The following is a 26,703-nucleotide window of genomic DNA, read 5'->3' on the forward strand; positions in this document are numbered from 1 at the left end:
TCCACCCAATGAAAAACTGATTAACAGTGTTTCATCAAATGCTAATGCAATATTTAGTATTAAGGATAAATACTTGGAGTCTTCTGAAAATAAGATGAAACTACAAGCTAAAAATTTAAAGATCCGTAAAAAAGAACTGTTGCTAAGAGAGAGATTGAAGAAAGTGCTAGAGATGCAAGCTGTTATGGGAATGTGTCATAGTAAAAAAAATATAAAAAATGTTCCCAGCTGTAGAAAAGTCTGAACCATTAAATTTTGTTGATGTGAACGATAACCCAACACTGGCACAGTGGGCATCTGAAAGTGTAAGTTGTGATGAAAACTGGGAGGAAACACAAAATAAAACTGTTGACGAGGTTGATATATCTGGTTTGAAAGATGGAATCATTGAAGCATCTCGCACTCTTATATCTACTCAGAAATCATTAAAACTTATGGCTCAAATGTTATCCAGTGATATTTATCTAAATGATAAGCATACTGCTAATTTACTTAACCAATTCACAAAGATTGTAAGGTCTTTCCATAAAAAATTTGATAAGATAGAAAAAACAGTTAAAAATCAGTTTCGAGATGTAATTTCTCAGAATGACATTAATGATTTACTAAAAATAATTGAAGGATCAACACCTTTAGTGTCTCCTGGGATCAAAGCAGAGAACAAAAAAAGACCATCCCAAGTTCCAAAAGTAGGTGCCAAACCATATGAAATATCTATTAATAAGATAGTTGATCTTCATGGTAGTGATGTTTTCCGTGATGGTGTTCAAGAAAATTTAAATGTTCCCTCAAGCATAGCTGGTGAAAAGACATACAAGGATATCAAAAACACTTTCAGTCCAGTTTTATCTTCTGTAAAAAGTGAGGCTAAGATATCTGGGGTAATGGAATGGAATTGTCATCGGTATGAAGGCGAGAAAAATAAATCTACCAAAGTAGGCAGGCCTCCAAAAGAAAAGACACATGTTGAAAAGGAGAAATATTTTAGAGTTATTAGGCCTCCAAGAGAGGAGTCTAAAGAGAAGAAATATGTGGAAAAGAAAAAGTATTCTAGAGTTGGTAGGCCTTCAAAAGAGCTGACCAAAGAAGAGAAGTCTGACAAGACATTTTGTTTGCCTGGCTTGTCACGACAAGTAGATACAGCTCTGAAACGAGTAGTTCCTGCCAGGTCATGCAGGCAATTACAATCCTACCTCAACATGGATGAACTCTATTTTGAACCCGATTGTAACACTTAAGACAAATGTATACATGCAACGCTGTATACAAAATTAAGTTCCTTTTCTTACATTACTCAAAAGATAACCTAGCTATCTTTTGACATGTCAGTTTCCTGTTTCTCAAATGGTTTTTATGGCAATTTATACAATTTATTATAACCAATTTCATGTTAATACTGTAAATTATTCAACCACTTACAATTTGAACAGTTACTTGTAAAAAATTCTAATTTTGAGATAGATTTAAGGTTTGTACTTTTTTATGCCTTTATATTTCAAAACTAACAGTTTCAAAATCACTGTTCATTTATTAATTGTTTTGCTACATGGTAAATAACAGGAAGTTCAAATAAAGAATTGGTTATACAAATTGTAAATAGAAAAGTTGTAACTCTGACTGACCTTTATATTATGTTACTAAACAGCTCTAAATATTTTATTACTGTTGAATTTATTAGATATATTTTTATCAATGATTAAAATACTACTTAAAATTGTGCGCCTCAGAAATTTAGTATGTTTCTGAACAAGGTTAATCTGTTCTGAAAACTCCCAAGTAGATAGTTACTGTTAGCATAGTTATTGATTAGGTTACTTGATATTAAAATACTTTCTCTAAAGATTTCTATGAAACAAAACCACTAGGAGGTTTTATTGAACTTAAAAAAGCTAACAATTATTTTCGTGGTTTTGATTATAAAATTGTCTATGTATCTCTACAAATATTAATTTATATACATTCAGATTAGTAAACGATGTATGTGTAATTGAAATGTTAAAACTATGAATAATGTAATCGTTGAAACAGTCCACCCAGTTTACTTTTATGTTTATCATTGATTGTTATTTGCCCTGTATTAAGTCCACATTCTTCACAAGCTTCATGTCTTGACCATGAGATAACACATATGTAGTATTAACATCGATGGAGGTTACCCACCAAAGAGTGATAAATACTTAAGTGCCTTAGCTGTTAGTTATTAAAACTGTAAATAGTTTGTATTTCTCTGTATTGTTACAATAAAAACTACAGATTTAAAAAAGTTAACTTCTTGTTTCCTTCTAACAAAGCCCTTAAAATTTAATAATACTTTAGGTGGTGCATTCTGATTTTGATTAAAATATATTTAAAAGGTAATTTTGGTTAAATTCCATTAAGATACCATTTCCGAAGACTGAAAGAAACATTTCATTTTAACGGGATGATTGGCAGGAATTTGAAGCAGAATGTTGGAATATCTTATAATTGGGACCAAAGAAAAACAGATGAAGATATGGATATGAACTGTTTACAGTAGCCTATGCCCTATACAGTATAATTGAAAGATTTTATTTGGACATGGTTATGAAACTGTCTAATTTAAACTTATGTTAATTACTCAATCAGTGAGGAAATAATCTAATAATAATAAATTATAATCTAATAGGTCACAGATAATTTATTTTTCAGCAGTGAATAAAATTAATATATTTCTCACACAAATTGTCTTTGTAAATTTTTATCATTTCTCAAAATTAATTTTGGAGTGATCAGTAAAGAAAACCAACAATAATACACAATAGTTGTAGTAATAAATTTTCTGAGTATTGTAATGCTCCTGAGATTTGTGACATTGGTAGATAATGAGAAAGAATAATATTTTAATTCCTGGTTTTTAGAGGTGTATGAATCATATGGACTAACAACTGGCTAAAATAAGTACTGACTAAAGTTAGCCTTAGTGTATTTTTCTAAGTTATCACAAAATAAGATATCTCGTCTTTTTGGTTGAGCATGAAAGCAGAATATTTTTATGAGGTTGACCAGGAAGAATGCATGCAGTCTGCACACAAGATTGCTCAATAACAGGTGAACAGATCGAGTTACAGTCTTTATATTAAAATAACGTTTTTTCTTATTTTTAGACCAATTAAAAGGTATTTTAAAAGGCAAGCCCTGGTTGACGGAAAGTTCCGGTTTTATTTGGCTTCTTATGTTTTCAGGGTTGCTGAACACGAATCTGATGTTTTCCAACAAAAATTATTTTAGCTAATATAATAAAAAATTAAATACACACAAAAGTGATTTTTATAATTTTTGGCTTATTGTTTTCAAAATATGCATTTTAGTTGAGCAGAATTATTTACAAAGAAATTTGTTTCGTGCTCTCTGACGTGCAGAAATTCACAGCCATTTTCAGGTCTTCATCAGAGTCAAGACCGTAGCCAGGAAAAAAATTGGGAGGAGGGGTCAAGACAGCTGATACTTTCCCATAGTGGACAGAAAGTAAGGCTCCATTTTGTTCCTTAGAAAGTTCTTGACCAGTTTCTATGTTGAGAACGATCTTTCATGTACATGATAGTAATATCGAATTATTTAAATAATAATAATCGTGTACTAAACAAGAAGTTGAAACAATTAAAAATTTGTTGTTGGGACCCCTTGGACCCCCTCGCTGGCTAGTCTTTGATCAGTGTTGAAGTGTCTCATGACAAGATGGTGTTTCATATGCCAACAGAGGAGGAAATTGCTCAGAGTAAGGTTGGCGATTTAATGCAAACTTCCCAGCCGAAAGAGTTGATAACTCCCGAGCTTTCACAGCAGTATCAGGCTTTGCATTGATGTGCAGAAGCAAAATTCAACTTGTGTTTTTTTTATCTTTGCTCAATGGAGCTTGGTCAATGTTGCGCATTATGTTTCTGCATTGATGGTTCCTTGTGGGATTGTGTCAACCAGGAGAACTCTACACCTGCTCCAAAACACAGTTACCATAATTACAGGAGAAGTTGTGTGCAATAATTCCACGTTTACATCCATGTTTCATCTCCTGTGACAATTCGACTCAACATTAAAGAGAGTTTGGGTACCGATTGAGAGAAAAAGGTTTTTCGTTTTACAGGTTGGCCACCTGACAAGGGAAACCGGGAATCTTACTATAGAACCGGGAAAATTTCAAGAACAATTTTTCTGCATCTAATAACATATTAAATAAAAAATAACTTGACAGCAATTTAAATCAGGACCTGATTAATCTCGTATTTAACGCGACGTAGAACTGTGAATGAAGTTCGACATATGTTCGTAAGCCCCTTCTTACACCAATTGATCCAAGGTTAATTCCACGTGTAGCATTTGTTAGTTCTACTCCGGCAATCCACCCGAACACATACAATCCACATCTCAGGCCTCGGCCACTATACGAGCGGTAAGTGGTAAAGCGGCAGAACGGTAGTGGCCACAATACAAACGGTGTTCTCGTGTTAGGTTTTATTTAGCCATTGAAATTTGGTCTTCTGACCAAGTTGTTAGATTGTTCTGACTTTTGTTAGATTGCACAAGTCTAAAATGTAGTGTTACAAACAGGCTTAGACTTCGGTTCTGTGAATATCTGTTTGACAGTTTGATAAGAAATGCAACCCGAGTTTTTGAGCACACCAAAATGTTAGTTGGCTCTTTACCAGACCTGATGAGCCACTTTTTGAAGATCAAAGTAGTGATTTGCGACAAGAAATTTCCGTTCACAAGGGTGAAAGGTCTAGTTTACTACGGCATATGAATGTTGGAGTGGGTAGAGTTCGTTCCCTAAGAGTCAAAGGTTCTTGGCAGCCTACACATAAGGATGTGCCACCCCCTGCCTGCTTTGACTGGAAAGGCTGGTTTGGAGCTGGCTTCCCCTTCCAAGGGGCCATGACTTGAGATTAGTGCCCTAGAGTTTTCCTCATGGATCTCGACAGGAGACGACTCTTATTCCCCAACCTTACCTATCCAGAATATTCAAGGTCCTTATAGGACTATGTGCAATTTTCTAAGCTTCTTGTCCTACGAGCAAAAATCCATCAGTAAAGCCTTCGAACATCTTTTCCATGTCAGACTCGCTGACTCCTTACTCAAGAATTCCATTTTGAGTGACACTCAATTTGGATTTGTTCCGTCTAAGTCCACTACCGAACCCGTTCCTCAATTTTTTAAATATGTTTTTCCTAATATTTACAATTTAAATCACGTAAATGGTGTTTTTTGCGATCTGATAGCATTCGAAACATTTAACCATTTTAAACTTCTTAATAAGCTGGAAATCTATGGCTTTATAGGCTGTGTCATACAGTGATCCAAGTCTCATCTTTAAAATCGTTACCAGAGTGTTCGGGTTACTAACTCTTTTGGCACGGCAAAGTCAGATTTCGTTGAGGTCACTATGGGTGTTCCTCAATGTTCTATTTTGGTACCTCTTCTCTTTGCATTATATGTGAACGACTTCGGTTTTGTCCCTGAAGCTCGCGTTACTTAATACGCTAATGATACTACAATGGTTCAGGCAGACTCTTCAATAGGATTAAATGTGCAATGAAACTCTTTAATAAACAAAATAAATTCTTTGTTCATTGCCTGTATTTTAGATAGGCTGAATAATTAAAAATGTACGGTATGGTAACCATAAAATGCAACATTTTTCATTTTAGAAAAAAAAACAGGACACACAGTTGAAACAACAATGTAACAACCTTTATCCCAATAACATTCAAATAAAGAATACAAAAACAAGTAGAGATCACAAGCAGAGACCTGCCTCCTCGTATGTCTTGAATATTCTGTAGGCACTGAGACAGTAGGCAGCAGTACGCATATCCACACCCAGATTGTTGAGTTTGCTCTCTCGATATATTTCCTGTAAATTCATAATGCATACCGTTACATCCCAGGAGACGTTACCAGTAATCTAGTTTCTGTATAAGAATGTAGATGTAATGTGTCGTAGCTCAAATCAAAGTTCATTTAGTAATAATCCTAAATCAAAGTATTGTAACTCAAATATTTACATCTCATACTCATACAGCATCTCCATACAAAGAATTCATTATATGTAAATTAAATTATAGTAGTCAAGTTTTGAAACTTGCTTGCTTTAGCGGGCAAACTTTTTTAGTACAAAAGTTTATACTACTTTGTGTACTAACAAAGTTTGTGTTTTCATAAAACATCACTGTAGATGTCACAAATAGGTACGGCTTGATTTTGAGGATTTGATTTATCCCTCCAATTTTATTGCTACAATGAAATATTAAAGAGTATAGTTTTTTCTACACTCGTGTTTTAATATAAAACAATTGCTATTGTTTATTTTGAGCAACTTGTAGCAATGAGAAAACACATCTACAACATTAAGCCGGCAGCAATTATAAACAATTTTTAAAATAAGTTTGGACATTTCTCGTTTTGTATTTGAAATAATCAATTTAGGTTTGAAACTGATCTTACTCAAGAACATTCTGTGAGAAAGTTACCATAAAGGTGCCCAACCTGATCAATATTTATTATATAATATATTATTATTTATTATGATATTTACTAGTATTTGTTGATTTTTTTAAGTGAAATTTAAAATTTTAAGAGCTAAAAGCGTGCATGTTCGCATTGAATTGCTACATTAAAAACAACATGGCCATTAATGTACTATCAGATATACAAGTTGTTGTAGTTAGGCAAAATAAGATCCACCCATCAACGAATCTATGTGATCAGATGGTCTAGCAAAGGAGACCGTGGTCACTTTTCAAACTTTTCTGCGCACGTTTTACTCAGTATGAGGTTTGTTAATTAGTAACGTGAGCTAATTCAAATTGAGAGTTTTTTTGTGAAATCGTAACTACTTGCATTACCTCTCAAGTTGCCATACAGTCAGTGACCTACTACACTACCAACCAGATTGTCGAGCCTTAGTATTCTGATTTTTAATAGTTTTTATTACGATATTTCCTATTAGTGACACACAATTTGATGAAATTATTGATTAAGATTTTTTACCGTTCAACCTGGGGCTCATTCATTTCACTACAAATAGTCATCTAAGCATAGCTTGAAGTAAGGTGATAACAGCTGCAGGTTGTTTTTGACGATCCACAGAAAACAGTCCACTTGCAAACAGCTGTTTTCTTAGGCGTACAGATACCGTAAACAGCCCTAAACGTATTTACAGACATTTTCACCTGAATTTTAATAAAAACTTAGTTCTGAGCTTTGCTCATGGTTTGTCAGCTTATATGAAATGCAATGCATATAATATGACTGTCTATCATGTGACTGGCTCCATATTTGATAAGTTCACTTTGTGTTGACAAGATAAAATAGGCTTTTCGCTACGTAATTCGTATTGTTCTAATACTTGCACTCTTGATAAATCCACAATCAAGTAATAATGTAAATATTATTCTTTAAAGTACTTAAAGTTAACGTGAAAATAGGGATTTCAATTATAAGTCCCTCATATTTTTTCCTCCTGTGAACCTAATAAGAACTCTAATCAGTAATATAAGAAATTGCTCATCATACAGTTGTAAAAATTCAAACTACTTACGTAGAAAATTAACATATTATCTTATCCCTCTGACCTGTGTTATACTTTTTGTCAGGACACTTTTTAAACTGAGTGCTTTCCTGCATGTAGTTTCCACCGAACTTTAAGTTTCCCTTACAAGATTACAGCGTACCGTACCAAAGAAATAACATTCAAACTTCCTTTCACTTCCACTCTAATCTCACCATAATTAATAATTAGTAATGAGGATCCACATGGTCCACCTTCTAAATATCACTCAATTTTGAATTACCGTGAGCAATGAGCTAACTAAATCAATCATGCAGCCTGGGGAAATGGCAGAGAGGGTGTTCCTTCTACTATCCATGTATATTAACTAGCCGAATGTCAGCGTAGTGTATTCAATAGGTCACACACACACACACACACACACACACACTCTCTCTTTCTCTCTCTCACACACACACACATCACTCATTTCTTCACAGAATGTATTTTGAACTCACATGAGCAGTTTTGGCCAATGAGTAATCGAGGGCAGATTGGACAATGTTCTTCTCATTGGCCTGTATCATTCGGTCCGACAATGCTTTCGACATATCAATCTGAATATCCTTCCCAGTCTTTTTCAAAGATTCTGCCACGGATCCTGTAAATTTAAATGCATTTTCTTAGACATTTTGTAAAAAGAAATTGTATTTTATCACAAATCTGTTATTTCCTTCATAAAACTTATTTAATAAACATTGTTGCTAGGAATAAGCATAAATGGGGGTTAAAGTTATGTTCTTGAAGCTCTTCCAACAGCCATTAAAAAACCATTTACTTATTTATTAATTTACAATGGATTTACAATTCCGTCGTGGATTTACATATTTTATACAAAAAGGTTCATGTGAAAAGTCATGTTTAACTGATTTTCTTAAAATACTGAATTAAATGGTACAAACCATTGTTATTCATAAATATAGTTAAGACATATACAGACACTAAATAAATGTTTATTTAAATAAATAAATATTTATTGCAACATTAAATAAATTTATATTGGTAGATTTTTTCCGCGAATTTCAGCTTTGGTACAAACCGATGCGAGTGCAGTGGCTGGCTGGGTTTTCAAATTATCTGATCTATACATATAAAAGAGCATGTTGGTATATATGACATTGGTAGACTCAGAAACTATTTGACCGAACATATGCAAATTTGTATGTATATGTATTTTTTCCACGGAGAACGTTTATATGCTATTCCCATTGATATAACTCGCCACCAGGCGGTGCTGCAGAAGATAATAGTTTTTAAAGCGCTGCTCATTATAAGCTGCAATTACGAGACAGTTACGTATAGTCCGGTAAAATAAGGATGCAACCTCGGAATGAAAGATAATAAGCTAAAAATTTGCATACGTCTTTATTTTGATGGTATAAAACTTACCTCAAGAGTCTCATATAATCACGTGTATGCGTCTTTATATATTTAAGGTCAAAGTTCACGAAAATCAGTTTTTTTGAAAATATCTCGTTTCCCTTACGCTAAATGACTTTGAAGGCAGTTAGAGAAATTATAGAACGGACAATTCTCTTAAATTTTTGTCTGAAGTAATTGTATGTACGTCCAACCCTTTTTGAGATACAGCGCAAAGAGTAGGGGGCCGCTTACCTGTATATACGATAATCCGAGGTCAGCCAGTAGAATACAATAAATAAATTAGTTATATTGTTAATTATTCACTTACTATTATTATTATTACTTAATAATATTATTATTGTTAGCATTATTATCATTATTATTAAATTTTTATTATTATTTATTATTTAATATACCATATTTGTAGATATTAATTATAAATGATATATTCTCTAAATAATACTTATTTAATTTTTACTAAACATTCAATATTAAAAGAAATACTCTTCGTCCATATTACTTTATTACTATGAATATTATATCTCGAAATACAAATCTCTTGTACGACGTTTGCTGTTTCTGCGAAGCTGTAGCAGATTCTGTAGCAGAACAGGTTGCATCCTTATTTTGCCTTATTTTACTGAGTTAGTAGCAGATGTTCCATTGTTGACAGGTTTTTTGTTTGTTGACTTTCTACACACCGTAACGAGTGAGTTTGGAATTTCTATGTATAAGTACAGTAGTGGTGGTGAGATATTTACTTGATGATGGGAATGGTAGGGTATTTCTCTGTGTTAGTATTTCTATACCGATCACAGAAGCACTTTCTGATATTAACTCAAAATTGTACGTCTGTTAATGCTAAGATGTCGTTTTCAACTAAGGGATAAAATAAAATTTTATCGGTATAGAAATACTAACACAGAGAAATACCCTACCATTCCCATCATCAAGTAAATATCTCACCACCACTACTGTACTTATACATAGAAATTCCAAATTCATTCGTGACGGTGTGTAGAAAGTCAACAAACAAAAAACCCGGTCAAAAATGGAACATCTGCTACAGCTTCGCAGAAACAGCAAACGTCGTACAAGAGATTTGTATTTCAAGATATAATATTCATAGTAATATAGTAACATGGACGAATAGTATTTCTTTTAATATTGTATGTTAGGTAAAAATAAAATAAGTATTATTTAGAGAATATATAATTTATAATTAATATCTATAAAATGGTATATAAAATAATAATACAAACTTAATAACAATACAAATTTAATAATAATGATGGTAATGCTAACAATAATAATAGTATTAAGTATTGATAATAATAATAGAAAGTGAATAATTAACAATATAACTAATTTATTTATTGTATTCTACTGGCTGACCTCGCATTATCGTATATACAGGTAAGCGGTCCCCTACTCTTTGCGCTGTATCTCAAAAAAAATTGGACGTACATAAAATTACTTCAGACAAAAGTTGAAGAGAATTTTCTGCTCTACAATTTCTCTAACCACCTTCAAAGTCATTTAGCGTAAGGGAAACGAGATATTTTCAAAAAACTGATTTTCGTGAACTTTGACCTTAAATATCTAAAGACGCGTACATGTGATTATATGAGACTTTTGAGGTAAGTTTTATACCATCAAAATAAAGACGTATGCAAATTTTTAGTTTATTATCTTTCATTCCGAGGTTGCATCCTCATTTTGCCTTATTTTACTGAGTTAGTATATTAAATAGCCAAACACTATTTGAAGGTGCTAAGTTATGATGTATATTTGTATTTCAAATACATTTCTGGTTTAACTTAAAGCTTGAGTGTTAGACAACTTTATAATACATTGTATGTACGTGTACAATGGCTATAAACATCCACTTTTGACAGATTTTCTTGATAGTGGCAACAAGGCAAACTCTACATCGGTGTTGGAAATATAATTAACTTGAACCAGAAGTGTTCATACACGGGTAAAGCTTACGAAAAGCGTGTGAAGCCGCGGGGAACAGCTAGTAATCTATTAAAGTCAGTTTGAATTAGTGTTTAGAATATAATGGAAATTTCAAGAACATACCTAAAAGGAGCTCTATGTTCTCCTGTTCGTAGCCAAAGCTGAGTCGGCCAAATGATGCGTGGTTGATGTTCTTCAGCCATTCGAAGTACGACACGGTGACTCCACCAGCATTGGCGTAGATGTCTGGTATCACTAGGCACTTCTTCTTTTGCAAAATCTTGTCCGCTGCCGGAGTAACTGGTCCATTGGCACCCTCCACGACTATCTGTGGACTCAACACAGTGTTATACATTTTGTAACATATAACAATGTACAAAATCTTATCATCCTTTCAAAAATGATTTGCTGAGAAAGTTCTATAAGTTAAGAAATATAAATGCGATGAAGTACATTCAAAAGTAGAAAACAATTTTTATTTTATGTGTAAAATTTTTGTTTCTTAACATAACATTTCACAATATATATATACAAAGATGTATAATAGCTTTTCATACTAAAGCTAACTTTCCAATTACTTTAAAGTTGTATACAGTACACATCTTTTGATGGCTTTGATCACTTAAGTTTGTGATATTCATACAGCATGAGGTAAGTGCGTGTTAATGGTTCAAAACACAAAATGTTTTCAGAGTACCTACGACTTGGGCTTATAAAGATAAATTAATTCTCGATTTATCCCTACAATAATTATGCAACAGGAAGAACGGAAATCAATTTGAAAACAGATCACAATGTTGATTTTATAAACTGTAGAGATTTATTTATCGTACGTCTGCATTACAATCATAATGTTCTTTCATAACTCTGTAATTCTAAAGATGGTACTGAACCAGAAAATCACATTATCATTTTAATATTCTATGTAGAAAAATGTTCATGTTTTGAAATGAATTAAGAAATAATTAGAAAGGAATTTGAAAAAAAAAATTATAAACGTTTCAGTAAAGTTTTGTTAGAAAAATGTTTGTTGTCTGAAGATTACAATAAGCTATCTACTTAACCAATATTGCTTATAGACGTAGAATTAGCAGCCCCATGCCAGTCTGAGGTAGTGGCAAGGCATGGGTCTCTTGAGTTCCACACGGGGTTTTAAGAAAGAATGAGTGGGACTCTAGAGCCCCGTGCTGGTCTGTATTAGTGGTAAGGCATGGGTCTCTATGGCTCTACACGGGATATTAAGAAGGAATGAGTACCTATATTAGACTCTAGGACCCTACATTAGTGTAACCCATATAATGTTTAGGCTGCTCTTCGGCATTGTTATTGCTTCGTTTTGAAAAATAAATGTGTTTTAAATTTAACATTCCTATAAAAAAAAAACATTAGATATATTATCTTACTTATCTACTTACTTTACTCGCATTATTTATGAATGTCTCTATTTAATTATTAATTATAAGTATAAATCTTGGCACATTTTACCAAACTTGATTGCAACAGTTTTATCGACAGTTAAAAACATGCTATTTATGTTAATACGAGTACATGATAATTTATATGCTGTAAGGTTAACTAAGTCAGAGGAAATCATAAATTATCAAGCAGAGTTTTGGCTTGGAAAAGTGAATTGCGAAAACTAGCTGCTCTCATTATAAAACATCGCCTCCATAGAACTAATCAATACCATTCATGGGCTAAAAAGGTTCTTTTTACAATAGATAATGAAGTTGAAACTTGCTTGGTTATAGTTTATTATATAACTGCGTCCTGTAATACTTGTGTAACTTTCAACTCTTAGCTAATCTTTAATTAAACTCATTGATACTAGTTAAAGGATCAGTATTTTTTACCTATATAAATTTTGGAAAGAAGTAATGAAGTGTTAATGTTGTGTACATAAATGGTGCCAACATACTTACTCTTGCTTGGATTTTGTCAGCATTAGATTTCCGAATACTCTTCTCTAAAGCAGCAGGAATGAGGATATCGCAAGCTTCAAAGATCAATTCTTTGGAATTAGGATACTCCTTACTTCCGGGAAAACCTTTTATCGTGTTGTTCTTCATCTTGTGCGACTGCAACTCCTAAACAATAATAAAGTGATGTTATTCATACTGTGTTGTCGTATATACCAGTACAATATCCAACCAGACTCATTGGTTAGATAATTTTCAAAATAGAAAATATTATATTTAAAATTAAATGCAGCTCTGGCATTTACACAGAATTGATAAATTGAATAGATTTTTTATCAAGTAGAGAACTTAATTGGTTTTATCTATAAGCTGTATTATTAAGGCTAAACATAATTTATTTGGTATTTCTAAATGAAGGAAACTACCAAAATACAATTAAACGTTAAAGTGAATATAAAGACACCGTTAATGTCAATGAATTTAACTAATTAATTATGTCTGATTAATGCATTTCCGTAAGTAAAATGGATTCGTTTTCTTATGTACAATTTCTTGTTGGCGATGGATAATTTGATAGATGGATAGATTCAATTCTCTAAACATAGTGTTCTATTGTTGTAAAATATAATGACGGCAAACGTCCTAAATCCTATTATCCTTTCAAAACAGATGAAGTACAAAGCCACTGTCGCGTCAGTTGATGGATTTGGTTTCAGTTTGTTTTATTCATTACACTGGTTTCATGGTGGTAAATGTACAACCTGCTTCAAACCATACAGCATAAAGCTTTGCAGTACATGATTACCTCTAAAACTTGAGACAAGGCAAAGTCAGAAATCTGAGCTCCATGAAATCATCAGTGCATTAATCTTTAAAACTAAAATTAGCAATGATTCTGACAACATCTTTATAGCCTGGTGATCCATTTCATTTTGTATTTGCACAGCATCCCCAGAGTTGTAAGCTTAATGTATGGTAGAAAAAATCATAGTAGGCCTTTTGACTACTAGAGAACAATTCTTCGCTATATTTGCTAATATTTTTTATTTTCCTGCATAAAACAAAAACTATATTGACATTTAATTTTGAATGGTTTATTCCCTAATTCTTGTCATTATAATATTGAATTCTAATTCTAATTCTTGAATCGCTTTTAGACTAATCAGTCGTATCATCTTATTGAAATGATATTGATATCATATGATATCATCTTACCAGATTATTTAATTTCCTATTAAATCCAGTCTCTTGAGATATTCTTTAAAACAGAAAGTTTGATGGAATTATCCCTGGATGACAATAAATCATCTCAATTTAATGGGAAATTGCATGAAACCATCAGCCCCTCAAAGTGTGAATCAAGTTATTTTGCTGCAAACCTTGTATATTACTTGCTTCTAATTTTACAATAATGTTTCATCATGCACACAGCTAAAAACTATGGGAAAGGTTATGCAAATCTGTTCAGCATTTGCTCTATTAGAAACATTTTTCTTAACCTTTTTCCATGATAGAAGCACATCAGACGCGCGAACGGTACTGACTGACGCTCCCTCTTAACCCTTCAAACATCTTTTATTATCCAAACTGTAATGTTCTCATTAGGGATGTGCCAACTATAACTTTGACCGACTAGCCGATTAATCGGTTGTAAAGCGGTCGAGTAGTCGGCCAAACCGATCACGATTCCGGAGATTTCCGCTGAACTTCGTTTACAACTGTTACTATTAGTTAAAATGAATGTGCCCAACTAAAACTTACTTATGTTGAAAAGAAAGACGCTTGTATGGATAGTTTTTAACAATTGGGCGAAGATTGCAGTAAAGTGTAACCAATGCCAAATGATAATTTCTCGTGGTGGGCAGGGAAAAACAGCAAATAATACATGTATGAACTACTATATTAAATACCGACGTCCGACCCTGATACTTCATTTAAGTTCTATGATCAAATGTTCGACCAGAGACGATTCTTCTCAGTCGCAAATCCAAACAAAAGAAATACCTACAACAGTGCATTCTATGTCAACTTCAGTGTTGTCAGAGGTCAGTTTATGTCAGAAAAGCCAACATAAAGACTCAAGATCAAGAGACATCAATATTGCAATAGGTGAAATGATTGCACTTGACAACCAGCCATTGTCAATTGTTGGAAATACTGGTTTTAGAAAATTGATGAGAAAAGTTAAACCAAAATACAACATACAGGGCAGAAAGTATTTCACAGCGAACATTATTCTTCAACTTTACAAAGAGATTAAATCTGAAATACGAAAAGGAGTGATGAGTGCAGCTGAAATTTCAGTCAACTACTGACATGTGGACAAACATAAGGAACAAAGAAAGTCTTTTTAAGTTTTACAGCTCACTAGTTTGACGGATAGTTTCAAATACCATCACGCAGTATTGCAAATGAAACATTTCCCTGTAACACACCGCCTATAATATAAAAAAAAACTGTTTAGAATAAATTCCAACTTTATGTGATATACGAGGGTATGACCAAAATTCACGCTTTTGTAAGACAACGGCAAAAAATTGACGAAAACAATCGACGATTCAGTTTATAAGGGAGTATCTTGTCTTATACATACTCTAAAACTAGCAATAAATAGCGCTAGAGTACTACCATAGTACAAATACTTGTAAAATCGTGACGAATTTTGACACACTTTAACCACTCGAATCAAGCTCAGTTAAAACTTCATGATTTGCAGCAAGACCTTAATTTATCAGACCACCAGTTTGTGTAAGACGTATGTACCAGATGGAATTCTACATACTCTGTGATATCTTGCCTTTTCGAACAAAAACGGGGTATTTCTTCATATCTGGCTGAAACATCGGCAAATTTCGGAAATTTCTCTAATGACGAGTGGAAAAAACTAGAAAACAGCATTGAATTTCTGAAGCAATTTGAAGAGATCACCAAGATTATAAGTCCAAGTTACTCTTCAGTGTCTAAAGTAATACCTCATCTGAAAACCTTACAAAAATATTTAGAAATATAAAATGACAAAAACAAAGAAATCATGGATATGAAAGTCTTGCTGGAAAATGAATTGAAAAGTAGGTTCGACGTCGAACAAAGTTTTCGCCTTGGCTACATTCTTGGGTCCACAGAAGCTTTAGCCTTTACATCATAATTTACCTTTACGTTTTGGAAAATATAACGATATTATGATAGTATTGTTTTAACTTCGGTTTCATTAAGTTATGTACGAATATAAATCATCTAAGTACATTACCGGTACTCTCTTTTTTGTTTTTACTAAGACGTAAAGGTTTAGAATATTACGATATATTTTTAATTTTTGTTACTGTACATCATATAGGTACATGCAATCTTGATTTAATATTACTTAGTTTGTTAATAAACAAAATCCTACACTCTTATTTAAATAATAATAAATGTTTATTGAAGATAAATATATATTACAGTATTTTGTTTGTTAATTAAGGTACTAATTGTGATTGATAAATGTTATAGATACTTTTTTTACGAGCAAGTAATTTTAGAAACTGCTAACCAAAGAAAAAGTTACTTTGCTTTACATTTAAAAATGGGTAAGAGTGATTATAAAATAAAAGTATTAATAAACAATCAAGTTGTTTTGTAGCTTGCCAACATTTTCTTGACAAATACATACAGAGTAAGAAGCTGAATATTCGGCATATTCCTAGTTTTCGTCCAACTTTCACAGCAATAACGTTGAATGTGCAGATTTTTTAATTAGTTTGAACATTAGGAATGGGTTTTATTCCTTAGCTGAATTTCTACGAGTTTTCCAAAGTAATATCGCGGTAGTCATCAAAGATTTAAATAAAACTGTGATTTCTGATGCCAGTTTCAATTTGTTTCAAGGTGTGTGGTGGCACGAGGTGGGGTAGTATCGGTTTCGCAAAGATTGCTTATTCATAGGTTAAACGCTGCTTAAAGTATTGAGAAGTATTCTGTTATTGTACAAACGTGAGCAGAAATGCCGTCCTTGTTGTAAATGCCGACGTCGTGCTCTGCAACTCCGATGCACTTGGCACCTACTCGCTCCAAGTACCGCAAACTGTGGAATCCTACATTGCCAAATCCCTGAAAAATAAAAGTTATAGACAGGCTATGTTTACACCATGTGCTATTTATTAATATATGACAAAATTTATACCGTAATGTTCATGTGTGTAGTGAACTTGATTATTCCGGACATTTCACATCGTTCAGTGATACAAAAGATCAGTAGCACTACGTTTCGAGATCTGAACTCTGATCTCTTCTTCAGGTAAATACTAGCCTAGTACATTAATAAACCAATGCGGAGTCACAGTATGGTTTTAAGAAGTTCATCTAGCATAAACCAAAAATATAAAAGGGCCCACTCCTGTTCCTTTCCTCTTTGCCGCCATCTTGTGTCTGCCATGACGATTACAATTTAATATTGGCCTCTGGTCCGTCGTAGGTGGTTGGTCGGCGAATGCAGACCTATGTGACGTGTATTCTGTAGTCCAGTTTTAATAATTAGTGTTTTGTTTTTTCTTAAGTATATGTTTTTAGAGCTAATTAAGTTGACACACACCATGATGATTTCTGACTTGCGTCTCACAACGCTTTGGTATGATTTTTGATTTTAACCTAGTTTGTATTTATGTGTTAGGTTACTTACCTGAAGAAGAGATCAGATTGCAGATCTCGAAACGCAATGTTACTGATTTATTGTATCACTAAACGATGGCAACTATTGTTATGGCAGTTATTGTAACAGAAGGAAGTAAATAAGGGAAAGAAAAAGGTTCAAACATACCTAAAAGCTGCTTGGAGTCCAGTCCAGGCGTTGTCACAATTTTTGTATGTATTAATACCTCCCCTACCTGACGAATAGGATAGATTCCAATCTCGAGGGTTGTACCCCTTTCTTTCTCTTCTTTACTTTCTTCTGCTCTTTATTTGTGCATGTACTAATCCCTCCCCCATCTGACGAATAGGATAGATTCCAATCCTCGAAACATTGCGTTAAACCTTTTATAAGATATAACGATTGCAAATGTCCGAAATCCTGTTATTCTTTAAAATCTTCCATCCTCAATATGAACTTATAAAAGAGTAGTCTAGTTATCATTACTTATGTGTAGGGATATAGGTGTAATTTATACAATACATCAAACATGTTCTATTTGGTGTTATTGCAGATCCCAAATAGTGTATTAGAAAACTCTTGACCGTTTAAAAGTTAAGATGGGGACTCCCAGTATGTGTCTTAGTAACAGATTAATAATTACTGTACTTTATTCAGTTTACAGGAATGAAAATAAAATAAAACTCATATTTCAAAAACGTATTTTCTATTTATTGCCAAACAATATTAAAAAATCAAGGAATTTCCGAGAGCTAGTAAGATTTAAAAGATAAGAATTTGTTTGGTAATTCAAATATTATTTGAATATTTTTGTTCAAAATTAATATTTGAACTATTATTTAACTTTAGGTTTAATAATAATGTAAATAATCCCTTTACATAGGCCTTTGCTTAGCCAAAAATGTATTTTATAACTTTAAATAGTTTTATTAATCTAATATAGACAATCAGTTGGAAATATTTTGCAAACTAGTATATTGTTTCATTGATATTATGGTTTATAAGTGTGGACTTGAGATTATACGAGGGAACCTGCCCCTTATGATTGATTTACTGTGTTGATAGTGATATGCCACCCAGTACTGCTTTGACGTGTGACAGGCCGATTGTAATGCGGTCAATTCAACCTCTTGAGCCCTTATATTGTCAGTCAACGTCTCATCATTTCTCGTCTGAACCAACGTCTCATCAAACGATTACATTACTGATATAATCGGTGGATTGTTTATAATGAGCCCGTGAATAAGCATCAACCTCTTCCACCACCACGTCAGGAGTCCTTTCTTTAGGAAAAAAGCAAGACGAATGTGACCAACTGTAAACTCAGCCCGAAATTCTGGGAATCCACACAGTCCACGTGGAGATATTAAGGTTCTCTTCCCAATTATTCAGCCCTAGAGGCTTGCCACGCTCTAGACGGGATAACGCTAGATGAATAGACTCTATAATGTAAAAAAAAACGAATGTGATACTCACCTGAATAATGTAGGTCTTATCTTTCCACACTGGAGTGAGTCCAACGATTCCCATGAGCTCTTCATTTTTGAGGAAATTATTCGCAACGTCAAACACACCACGACCTGTCGCAGAGACACGACCTCTGATACCTCCGAGGAAAAGAGGCTTGCCTGTGATACAGCCGACACTGTTGATATTGGTGTGACCTGTGGAGATAGTTCGCATTCAATATAAATTGCATTCACATACGAGGGAACATCTTTAAATATAAATTATAAAGAGTAAAAATAAAATAACTTCCTAATGCCTTTCAGACTTATATTAGGTCCGTGCTCCGCACCAGGCACAGTTTGAGAGAGGTAGCCAAGAAAAACAACGCTATAAAATGGATTTTACGTTACAATTATCCTTAACAAGGTTCCATGGGTTCTCGAGCTGAATTCAAACTCAGACAAATAAAACAAAATTAACGATTGCTGTTTAGTTCGAACAAATACAACAAAGATGTTGTGTGATCATTATGGATTGGATATTAATTACAAAATACAAAAGAGAAAAAAAACTGAAATGAAGGATAGGGAGATTGTTTATGCACCAAAATAAAACTTCAAACTCGAAATAAACCATGATTTCCGCACTTATAACACAACGCATGCAGCAAGATACATCCTCTGCAGAAACCAGACAGCTCTCTTTGAGAAAACCTCCTCTTACATCATGAGTAAACTGAAGAACCTATTACCTGATAATCCTCTGGTTTTACCAGGAAAGATCATCAAGAAAGAAATACAAAAGTATCTATTGGACAATCAGAGTACGCCTTGTTTCTCTAGATAGCTACAATAAAAAAAATAATTTAAGCTTTTACACTAATCTATTTCTTGATGTCAGAGGATTTGTAAGTGTATAAATAAATATAAGAAAAGGCATAGTAATAGTACATAACTTTTTGTTCCGGTCTCTTACGGTGGTGGAAAAAACTAAAGTTTTTGTTCTATTTTGCCCATTTAAATACATTTTGCTACATTAAATAGTTTATTTTATAATTTGGCTATAGTTAGTTATGAAACTTCAGCAGCCTTTTTCAGAACAATTATCTCACTAGTCATTAATTTTTTATTTTTTCAATTGACGAATTAATCTATAAATCCTAATTTAGAATCTGCTAAAGCAATGAGATTTAAATTGTACATATTGTCTTGTTATAAATTTAGAAAAATTAATACTTTGTTTTAACCTTTGAAAATGAACTCAAATAACTGTTAATAAATGTATAAGCAATTATAGTCGTAACATTAAACCAAAGTGAGAGATTCATTTATAATTCATATAATCTGAACACCAAACTAAATCCTGTCAATTGACTTTTATAGAGAATAACCCATAGGTATTACAAGTTAACTGAGTCCATGCAACGAATTCGGTTGTAACAATGGGACTCGGTGGTGGTTTAACACTGCCAGGTTATGCTAGATTGCTTCTTAGGTCTAACTTTATTTGGTAAAAGAAAGCCTTTATCGAATCTTAAATTTTAAATTGCAGTATTAGAGATGATATTAATATTCTGATATGATTTTTTGGTTTACCCAGTGTTTTGATGTAAGTGTCCATGAACCATGCCATTTCTCGCCCGCTAGTGCCTACATCTGGTGCTGGTACATCGATCCCAGGACCTAAAGTAACATACGCATTGTCAGTGAAAGTTGTTTACGGTAGTCAGCTTGGCCATTTTGGCACAAGATTAACAATTTGCATATAACAGAAACATTTAACATTAGGATGTTTATACTTTCTCTTTTTCTAACTCAACAGAGACACTAAAACATCGTGGTGCACCTGGTATGACAATGAGATGAGGTATTGTATTTTATATGACGGAAAATTCATTTTTACAACATAGGAATATCGCAAACATTACATATATTCTTAAAAGAGAAAGAACAAATACGTCAAGGAAGTCTATAATAATTGGCGACAAAATCAAGGCACCAAGATATTACATGCATAACAAAAATGTCATATAGATAAATACATTCAATTTATGTACATAATAAGTTCATACCACCTAACAATAAAAAACAAAAGAACTGTAATTATATAAAATATAAATGAAATAATAAAAATCACAAACACATATGTCGATAGTGAAACAATTCAACAAAAACTAGAACAAAACTGAGGAATTCACTAACTAGTTAACAATGTGACAATTAAGCAACAATATACAGAGTTAACAATATGTATAAAGATAAAAACAACATTTTAAGAATAATAAATAATAAACCAACAGTCATAACAATAACTAACAAATAAATTACAGTAAACATCAGTATTTTTTATTCATCAGATATGTGGGGAAATTTAGCGTGAAACTAACTTAGAATCACATTCGATACCCATTTCACTATCCAGGAAATATTTTTGACAAAAAACACCGATCTCAGATTGAGGTTTTTTTGTGGAGATATTATTATACATTTCAATACATATAGTTATGAATGCAAAATTGCAAGATAACAATAACCACGTGTTATAAAAAAAAACACACGTACCTTTACAATACAAACAGGAAACACGAAAAGTGTTATGCTAAATGCCTATTTTTATAGTACAGCCAGCAACGTTGGAGTCGAGATCAAGAAGGCAGTAGATTTCAGCTGAGTAAGAATTCCTCATGCGGATTCAAGCATACGATATGACACATAGATATACGCTGTGAACTGTTGGTCTGGGTGTTGGAACGGTTTGGAACAATATACAGAGTGAGTTTTATGTCCCGGCACACCTGGATATAATTTAAACGGCCCGAGATATCTATGTGAAACCTTGACCCTACCTATTATAACATATTTTTTTAATTTTTAAATTTGTTGAACATTTTCCCCCCCTCTTCTAAAGGGGGGCAACTAAATTTTCAAATACAAATATCATGTGACCCCTCATTTTAAAGGGAATAAAAAAATAAATTCAATAATCCAAACTAGAGGTCTCTACGTTTATTTTAACTCATTTTATGACAAATTTACAATAATAAAATCAGTAACTGTCTCGTCCTGTTTATCGTAACATGAGTCAACACTAACGCAAATTCTAAAAACAGTTACTTGTTTTAATGTAGCAGGTGTTCAAACTGTTCACCTTCGGCTGTTTGACAGTGTGCTAGACGTGTGTAAAAACTTCACACATGATAGGGGTTTGTATTTGAAAATTGTTAGTTGCCCCCTTTTACTAAATTGTAAATTTATCATAGCATCTGATAAAAAAAACGTAAAGACCTCTAGTTTGCATTATTGGATTTCTTTTTTTATTCCTTTTAAAATGAGGGGTCACATGATAGGGCTTTGTATTTGAAAAGTTTTAGTTGCCCGCCTTTACACCCCTTTAGAAAAGGGGGGAAAATTTTCAACAACTTGAAAAATTAAAAAAATATGTTATAATAGGTAGGGTCAAGGTTTGACATAGATATCTCGGGCCGTTTAAATTATATCCAGGTGTGCCGGGACATAAAACTCACTCTGTATAAGATTGACCTGAAAGTCTAATACTGTTAATCAACAGCCTAGGGTTGAGATTAGTTGCATATTTCAGAGTAAAAAAAAACAGTTACTAGAACTTCCACATTTATCGACACAGATCAACTTACAGTCAATTGTAGATACTTATAGTGTTGTTGAGGAATATAGCAACGGTCTTGCACAGGTAAGTTCTAAATTATACTCGGTAACCAACCAGAAAAGCGCTACAGGCAGATATGTTTTTTCTTAGGTCTAGATTACACTCGATTTCGTAGTCTAGATCTCTGATGTCGAAACAACGCAGAGTTCGTTTAGAGCTTCTTTATCACCAACCTATTTTGGATCACTTCAGACGTACGTGGACTCTAGATACCATTTGTTAGATCTCTGGCACTAAATGGAAGGCGAATTGGAGATGAACCCAACATTCACATTGAAGCAACCCTTGAAAATTGCATTTATCTGAATATGATATAAATTGCTTACTAACCCAAATTGTATTTTTCATAATTTTCAAAAGATAATTTCAAGAGAGAAGCGTTGTGTCCCGTTTTATTTAGGATCTGATGGGCAATCTTTAGTAAATCCATTAAATTAAAATTGTTACACAATCTTTTTTATAAATTTTGTTATTATAAACACCGTTTCTTTAGTGCAAACATATAAGAATAGAATGTTTAAAGTTTAGAAGACATCTGAATTATTAGAAGTTCTGTAGAAAAACACAAATAATAAATACAATTTTTTGTTCTCATAAACATTCTTGATTTGTGTAAGTTCAGTGATTCAAATGTAAGTTTATAAATAATATGTTTTTGTTACTTTCCATACTGAAAACAGTTAAATCTATTTTTTATAAAGGCAAAGTTTCTCTTTTAACATTAAAAAGTCTCGACACGGATTAAAACTGTTCATAATGGCATTTCAAATATTAACTCACCGACATAATTCTTCTTAATCAGCTCCAGCGCATAACGTCTGGTGATCTTTTCTATCTCGTCCGAAGAATACTTCCTGGGATCGATCTTGATGCCTCCCTTGGCACCTCCAAAGGGAACACTGACGCATGAACACTTAAAGGACATAAGAGCCGCCAGCGCCTGCACCTCATCTGATTCAACCTCGGGGGAATATCGGATACCTGCCAGTACAAAAATCATAGAGCGAAACCTTTCTTTAATCCTGTGGTGCTCATTATTAATCCAGAAAAATATGCTTTTACATCTCAAAAATATACATTGAAACGGATATTTTTGACTTATCTACGATCTTAATTTGTGAAGTAACATAGTTTTTCAGTTTGATTTCATTTCCACGTGACAAAATGCGGAAGAGTTTATTTTTTATGTTAAACAGTTATAAATTTTAAAAATATATAATGGAAACTATTCTAGTTTACTTATTTAACTGTACAATTTCCCATGGATTATTTAAGAGTTTAAACAGTTTGACTTTTTTGTTCCATACTTTGAGTTTTATTATTTATCAAATTCTATTTCCTTATGCAAGGCACTGAAATAAGAATTATTCAATGATCAGTAGTAATTAGCGTGGTATAACTAGAGTGGTTTTATGAGTTAACAGTCTAGTATTCAATGGTTCAGGACCGATCCTAACGAAATCGGTCCTTTTGCAAGTGCCCTAGACCATTTCTGAACGGTAAAACTAGGATGGCAGACTGTCCATAATTGCTAATCCATAATTGGCGTTGTGAAAACTACTTATTCTTCAATTTACATAATGTAAAGCCATTAAGTGCAAAACGTTAAACAATATTAGCAGCTATTAATAAATAATTTAATAAAGAATAACTTAAAACACATTTACTGCTAACGTCTCCGATTGGATGTACGTCGAACTTCCTTCGGGTGCTGCCGTCTCAGGTCGGAGACCTTCTCAGCCATTGTTTCCACATACGCTGAAATCTGCAGTATGGCAAATGAGTTTCAAATTATTTGTGAGCAGTGAATGTGTTTTAGCTGAAATCACGCAATTCAAGTTGTGTTCCAGTGAGCCCTAATATTCTCAACATTCTCTGGAGTGAATGAAAAACGAATATTATTTTACATTCAAAGGGAGATGTCAAAGCAAAAAGTTGATTAAATTGAAATAGTGGCATTTGGTACTTTGGTATTATCAAGGAGACCACTATTCTTGGTCGAGTATTCCTTATCGGGAATCAAAATAAATAACAGTTTTAAATAGAACAGTTTTAATTTAACCTATTTTGAAATGTACAAGTCATTACGACGAACGATTATCGAATTCTGTCCCCCAAAAGGAAGCGATGTCCCGATGTCGATGAGTTAAATCCCAGAGGCGGAGATAATTATTCACGATGAAATTATAAATTAATCAAACGCACGACAATAAGTGAACACAAAATATAAAAGAACAATAATTAATTATTCGAAGTGACATGTGATTCGTGTTTCTAGGCCTACTTGGAGGGTCGCTCGTATAGGCATATTTGGAGGCGACTTGGCGACAGGAAGTATGACTCATCGAGTATTTTTAAATCCATTATGAAACAAGGAAAGTACTAGTATCATGTAATGAAGTTTATTTTGATCTCTGATAAGGAAGACTCCTCCAAAAATAATGGCCTCCGTATTATTATACTAAATACCCATTATTATTTGTAGCTATGTTTTACTTGTATTATTTTGTAGCTTCTATTAGACTATTAAATTTGTTGTATGATTATATGGTTAATTTTCAGGTAATACCTAAACTTCCAAATTGTTTTCAACTACATACCTCCTTTGACAGGCATTCTGTGCATAGAGTGGTGTGCTCTAAACCCAGTTATAAGTTCGTATGCCCCTGTGTCTCGCTTGATGGGAAACTTTATCTCTAGAACACTGTTGCATTCTGTCATCAACTTTATTATTCCATGTTTCTTGTGTTCTCTCTCTTGTTCGGTCTTCAGCCCTCTTTCTACTAAACTAGCCAAAAATCGAGAATCCAGTATTCGTATTGCATTGTGAATGTTGTATTCGACCATTTTGGTAAACTGAGGATTCTCCGCTTCAGGTATATCCTTCAAGTGCTGTGGAAAGTCACTGGTTGTATATTTTGCATTGGCCTGTAATTTCAAAATACTTTTTCTTACTGGCTTGTTTCCAATACTATAGAGCGGTCGAAGCAAAGAAAGCATATTTGTCCTGTAGATGAGCGTTTAAAAACTAATTACCTTATTTTATTAACAAGAAAGTAACAATGATTAAAACTGTATTTGTTTTGAATCTGTAATCCATATGATTTTTATCATCAAATATATAGTAACAAACGAGAACAAATAGTAAGTATCTATATTGTCTTCTATATTATTTAAAACCATCGTGGCGAATAAAATTATAACTTAGACTATCCAACCCTCTATGTATGGGGTGAGACATGTGAATAATAAACCACAACTGTTTTGCATTTATTTGTTTAATTGGTGTGTCTTTGTAATGAAGTTAATCACTAGAAAGGTATTAAATTTTATCTTACACACACAAGCGCTGCAACAATATCCTGATGTATCTGTTTCAACTGTAAACTTTGTGGTCTCTTCCATCAGTACAGATCTTTTTACTTATACTGAACCAACCGCATCAAGCTGTGAAAAACTAGGAAATTAACTCAATTGGCCTGCTTCAAAGATTCCACTCTAAAGCACATAAAACGGTTATAGTGAAATTTTCAAGTAGTGTGAGGAAAGTCCAAAAATAATATGTTATGCTGAAGGGATCAAATTTAAAATTGCTTGTTTTAGCTACTTTCTGATTGTTGAGTTCTAGCAGCATTGTGGTGCGTATATTATTACGCTGGTCAGTTTTTCAAAAATGTATTGAGAGTTTGTATGGCAGAAGCTACAGCTATAACAATCACAAATGCTTAAGAACTTAAGAAAATAAGCGAGTAATTAGAGCTTGAGGTATCACCTTGAGGTACAATAGAAAATCGAAAGTTTTCAACCAGTGTAACCACTAGTATGTGGCTATCCCAGTATCAGGTTCATGAAAACAGCCTGAAATTTATTAGCATTTATAAAAATTTAAGTTACTCCTATATTTACGATAAAATGTTTTAAAATAGGTGTTTAAAAAACCACAATTCTTCTTGCACTTATAAATGAACTATTGGGCTGCTTATTTTCTGATTGATTCAGTTAGTTGAATAAGTAGTAAAATATAAAGTTTTATTCAACTAAGTATAACAAAACAGAATAGTTGATCTGGTGGTTAAAACAGAATTCCGCTTTGGTAATGTCAAGAAGTTTTAAAGTAATTATCTTGGGTGTTTAACTTTGTT

General features: G+C 33.0%; 2 protein-coding genes across 3 annotated transcripts in view; one reads left to right on the forward strand and one right to left on the reverse strand.

Moving 5' to 3' along the window:
- LOC124363072 (MRN complex-interacting protein) overlaps positions 1-26,703 on the forward strand; it is a 69,391-nt gene that overhangs the window by 19,990 nt on the left and 22,698 nt on the right. The window lies entirely within an intron of this gene.
- Positions 5,682-25,653, reverse strand: LOC124363071 (glutamate dehydrogenase, mitochondrial-like). The gene is made up of 9 exons (XM_046818156.1): positions 25,162-25,653; positions 23,342-23,542; positions 20,473-20,559; positions 18,905-19,092; positions 16,774-16,890; positions 12,808-12,972; positions 11,009-11,213; positions 8,020-8,162; positions 5,682-5,866 (listed from the first exon to the last, which is right to left on the reverse strand). Exons 1-9 carry the CDS (start codon positions 25,559-25,561, stop codon positions 5,750-5,752), a joined length of 1,623 nt encoding a protein of 540 aa, XP_046674112.1. The 5' UTR covers positions 25,562-25,653; the 3' UTR covers positions 5,682-5,749.

The sequence above is a fragment of the Homalodisca vitripennis genome, chromosome 5 (genome assembly GCF_021130785.1).
Source record: "Homalodisca vitripennis isolate AUS2020 chromosome 5, UT_GWSS_2.1, whole genome shotgun sequence".
Classification (NCBI taxonomy): domain Eukaryota; kingdom Metazoa; phylum Arthropoda; class Insecta; order Hemiptera; family Cicadellidae; genus Homalodisca; species Homalodisca vitripennis.